General features: G+C 48.4%; 1 protein-coding gene across 1 annotated transcript; it reads right to left on the minus strand.

The window, feature by feature from the left end:
* Positions 1-1,400: 1,400 nt before the first annotated feature.
* PV06_08216 (uncharacterized protein) lies at positions 1,401-4,382 on the minus strand (the record flags this gene model as incomplete). The annotated part of the gene is made up of 5 exons (XM_016409527.1): positions 1,401-2,382; positions 2,439-2,922; positions 3,580-4,013; positions 4,073-4,234; positions 4,285-4,382. The coding sequence occupies 5 exons, from the start codon at positions 4,380-4,382 to the stop codon at positions 1,401-1,403; spliced, it is 2,160 nt and encodes a 719-aa protein (XP_016259835.1).

Genomic DNA, 4,382 nt, shown 5'->3' on the forward strand with positions numbered 1-4,382 from the left:
AACCGCAGAACAAGCTCCAGCATACAAAAGAGTAAAGAGCAGGACAAGCTCCTGCATACAAACAGTCAACCGCAGAACAAGCTCCAGCATACAAACAGTCAACAGCAGGACAAAGCCTTTGTTGTTATCAAAGTGACTGCTTGATGAGATCCATCATCCACCACTTTGGTATGCACATTGACTGGCAATTGTGGCGTTCGCTGTTCCAGATGCACCGGCATAAGTACCTACCTAGATACTCAAAGGACTCGACAACAAACCCTTCATCCTCCTCCCTATGGTTCATCCACGACAACCGGACAGCCTTTGTGTGGCCGCGCCTCAGATTGAGCAATTGAGTCACATATCGTGTGAAAGCCAAGCCTGACGCCGAGAGTTTCACGACCTTCCTCAGATCCTTTGACCACATTCTATTCTGGCTCTTTTCTAACCTCCAAACTACAACAACTACACGCCTGATGAGCCACGATATCCTGAGCACAACTGCAACCTCAACACCGCTTCTTTCCGGAGAGAGCAATAATTCTCTGTGCTGAGAATACCGAGGGCCTAAACGGTCTCCCAGTGACGGGCGCGAAAGAACCTTCGTCCTCACTTGGTATTTCTCGGGCTCAACCTTTTCCTCATAACTATCGCTAACCCACCCTTTTCCTTATGTACCAGAATCCAGTCAGTCCTATCTCGCGCTGTGGCCTATCCTCATGAGATGGCTTCTCCCGAGGCACACGAGCCATCAGAGTCACCTAGATCGGGACCACCTGCGTCGCCGGAAGATGGAAAAGATTTGAAATTTGGATGGATTTGGAAGAACAAAGATAAGATAGCGATACGCGATACACGACCACACGGATACAGAAGAATGGTATCACACCGGCAGACGAGACTGCTCGATGGTGCATCTTCCTTGTTGCCAGATTCATGATACAACTTCAAGGGTACAGGGCTTATTTGTGGAATGCAACCACTCAGGCCGCGGCTGCTGGCTCTTTCAAGCAAGCGACCAAAGCCGGGGTAGTCACTCGAGCCGAGTACAGGATCGGAGAGCAAAACATCCACGGCATCAGACTAGGTCTGAAACTTCTGTTACATTTGTCGTGTAAACATCGTGGTCAAGCCGAGGGGGTGGGAATCGATGTTTATTAGAACGTGTTCGGCCAGATCGATTTCAATTTGGACCACCCTGAGTTCTCTTGGCGTTGCGTGCTTGGCAAGTACGCTTGGCGTGGAGTTTTGAGATGTCGTCTGTTCTCAGTTCTGTCTACTCATGATAATGGCGTTGTGTTCTTACCGCTTTTATGATTGTTAAGTGTTTTGCATATTGTAAAAAATAAGGTATTTACGGAATTTTGCAAATCACAATAACGAGGTCATTATATTAGTTGATAATAAAGAGCTCAGGATCACAAGGTATACATGAAGCTAGGCTCTCCTTCTAACACCCTGCCTTGCTCTCTGTGTGCTTTGTTCAGACGACGATAGTCTGCAGCAAGGAGAAGCCCCAACAGTGCAATCGCAAAGGTGCAGCCAATCACGGTAGAAATTCCCGGCGTATACGTAGGAGCATCTTGAGAACGAAACACTGTTGAGCCAATGATTCCGCCAATCGCTCCCAAGCTCATCTGCACCCCAGAGACCACATTTCGTTTGATACGGGTGGGAGTATTGTTCTGCCCCATGCTAACACTCGTAGTGATGTTGCCAAATGCTCCTCCGACTGTCAAGAAGATTCCAAGATACTGCGAGGCAGTCTGAGGTCCCCAGCGGAGCAAGGTAACTCCTATGATTGTGTTGATGCTAAAGAAGCAGATGAATGGCGACCTCAGTCGATAATGATCGGAAAACCAGCCAAGGGTGGTGTCGAGAATGAAGGCCCAGAGGTAGGGCGGTGTCGTTAACACTTGGCTAAGCGCTCCACTGAACCCCATTCGCTGGTTGAGAATCAGAGGCGCAAAATAGCTGGTGCTGTTGGTTGTCACAGTACTGAACATGTACATTGCACCATAAGCCCATACTTTCCAATCCAATAAACAAACGAGCATTGCTTTTGCTGTCACCTTTTCTTCTTCGTTCTCGGCCCGGTCCTTGGCGATCAAGGCCATTATAACGCGTCGTTGCTCGTCGTTTAGCATTCTAGACTTGTTTGGATACTCATCCAAGACGAGAGAGAGGATACCGACGACTACGACAGTCAGGATAGATTCTAGAATAAAAATCCAGCGCCATCCTGCATAGCCGCCCGCATGGACACGAGAGAAAGCGTAGGCGAGAATCCCGGCCAAGGACTGAATGAAAGTTGCACCACACCACACTATAGGAATCCGTTTCCCGAGATAGTATCGTGGGTACCAAGCACTAAGCACGACCACGATGGTCGGAACAGCACTGGTGTCAAAAGTCAGCTTTGTGAAGGTGTGTCAATAGCTTAAATTGGCCCTCACCATGCCTCGAAACACCCCAGAAATGCGCGAACCACGGCCAGTGCTTCGAAACTGTGAATCAACCCGGATGCGAGGGTGAATAGCCCGAATCCGATCGAGACAAAGGTCAGCCAGTAACGAATTGAAACTCTGCCGAGCAAGTAGTTGTTGGGTAGGACACACAAGACATATCCCGGGAAAAAGGCGAGCAGAGTGATCGAGTATTGGTATCCAACAAATCCAAGTTCTTTGCTCATGCCAGCAACAGCTGCCAGCCCCATGTTTCCTCGATCTAGGAAACACACAGAGAGAAGTAAGGTCAGCACCGGCAAAAGTTGCAAGTCAATTCGTCTCACGACCTTCGTAATGACTTTTGGAGCGGCGATGTCCTCGGGGGTCTGTTCGTAGACAATTTCTTCGGCCGATGCTTCATGATCTTTGTTGGCGTCGAAGGTGTTTGCTGTTATGATGGCAGGCTCAACAGGTGGTACCACAGTGCCTTGGCCTGTTATATTCGACGTCAGACGGCCTTGTATCTCAGTAGACTGCACCATACTGTAAGACTTTGCGAATAGTGCGTAATATCAGGAAACTTGCCAAAGATTCGGTGCGACGAGTATATTCTCGTTAATATATACCTGTTTATGTGTTTTCTTCAAAAGTAAGGACACCTCTAGTAAGAAAGCGGAGGCACAACCACGGTAATATCCACCGCAGCGCCAACTGTACGGAGACGCGTCTCCGGACAAGGAGATCATGACCGGGATCTTGCCGTGGTCCTTCCGCCTTCTTACACACGAAATTGCTCGATAGCCACTTGGCCCGAGAGGTTTGTCATCTCCCTTCCCCGTCTCCGTTCCCCGTATTCTTCCCCGCTACAATCGGCTGGACGGAAATTGTGAATATAATATTACTCCATCCCGTCCAATGGAGCTGAACAGTACTCTGGGTAGTGATAGTATCAATTTTGCGACCAGCATTTCATATAATGAGGCAGCAAGGAGCTCTTGGATTGTGTATATTTTGCAGGAACCGGTTAATCTCCGATGCAAGAAGTTCAACTGAGATACATAGGCTCGAGGTCAAAACTGTTTATTGGATGATTGTAACTCTTAAGTCCATTTGTGACAAGAAGCTTCATGTCGGGTTTCCGCAGCCTTACTAAATCCCACCCGTTGCCACTCTTTCAGCAAACAGGGATCGCCGCGTCGTTTCAAACCGATCTCTTGAAATTGTCGCTTTTGCCACAGACGCTTCAAAGAACTAATAACATCCAGCCCCTGGATGCTGGTAGTGAACACCCGTCCCATTTCTCCCAGTGCTTGTAAACAGATGAGGAGGTTATCTTGTGCTTCCTTGCCAGAGGCTCCAGAATTTTTGCAAGAATTGTAGACATGTACCACCGCGGCTGCCATGACGGCCGAGACAGCTGTAATGTTTATGTAACGAAGGGTATAGTCTCGTCGATAAACTCTGAGTATTTTGCATATCTCTACGGCAGAACTGGTGCAGGCTTCATCTGCACCCAGTTTCGGTCCGGTATCACTGCCTAGAAACTGTCGGAACAACAAAATACGTGCTTCATGATAGAGCATGCTGCTCAGTCGCGTCCAGTTAGCGACCTGTTCAACTGTGTGAAAGCCTTCCATACGTACTATAGCTGCAGCACCGCTGGAGCAGCCTTGTTTCTCAGATCAAGGCTCGAAGAGCTCCACTGCAATGGTCCCGGCAGATCCTTGATCCAATTCTCAAGATTCTTTCCCAAGCTCAGAAGAAAAATCTCTGATTTCTCAAGCGTCGTGAAATTCCCAGAATATCTGAAACAGCTGTTAACAATTCAGCTCAATGTAGAGGATTAGTCGCTTACAGGGATTCAAGCACCTTCTCAAGCTTCCGAGCCAATTGCACAGCACAAGGCCCTACGAGATTGACAGCTCTGGGGTCGACTTCAGAAGGTATCGGCAT

Source organism: Exophiala oligosperma (assembly GCF_000835515.1).
Source record: "Exophiala oligosperma strain CBS 72588 unplaced genomic scaffold supercont1.8, whole genome shotgun sequence".
Taxonomy (NCBI): Eukaryota; Fungi; Ascomycota; class Eurotiomycetes; order Chaetothyriales; family Herpotrichiellaceae; genus Exophiala; species Exophiala oligosperma.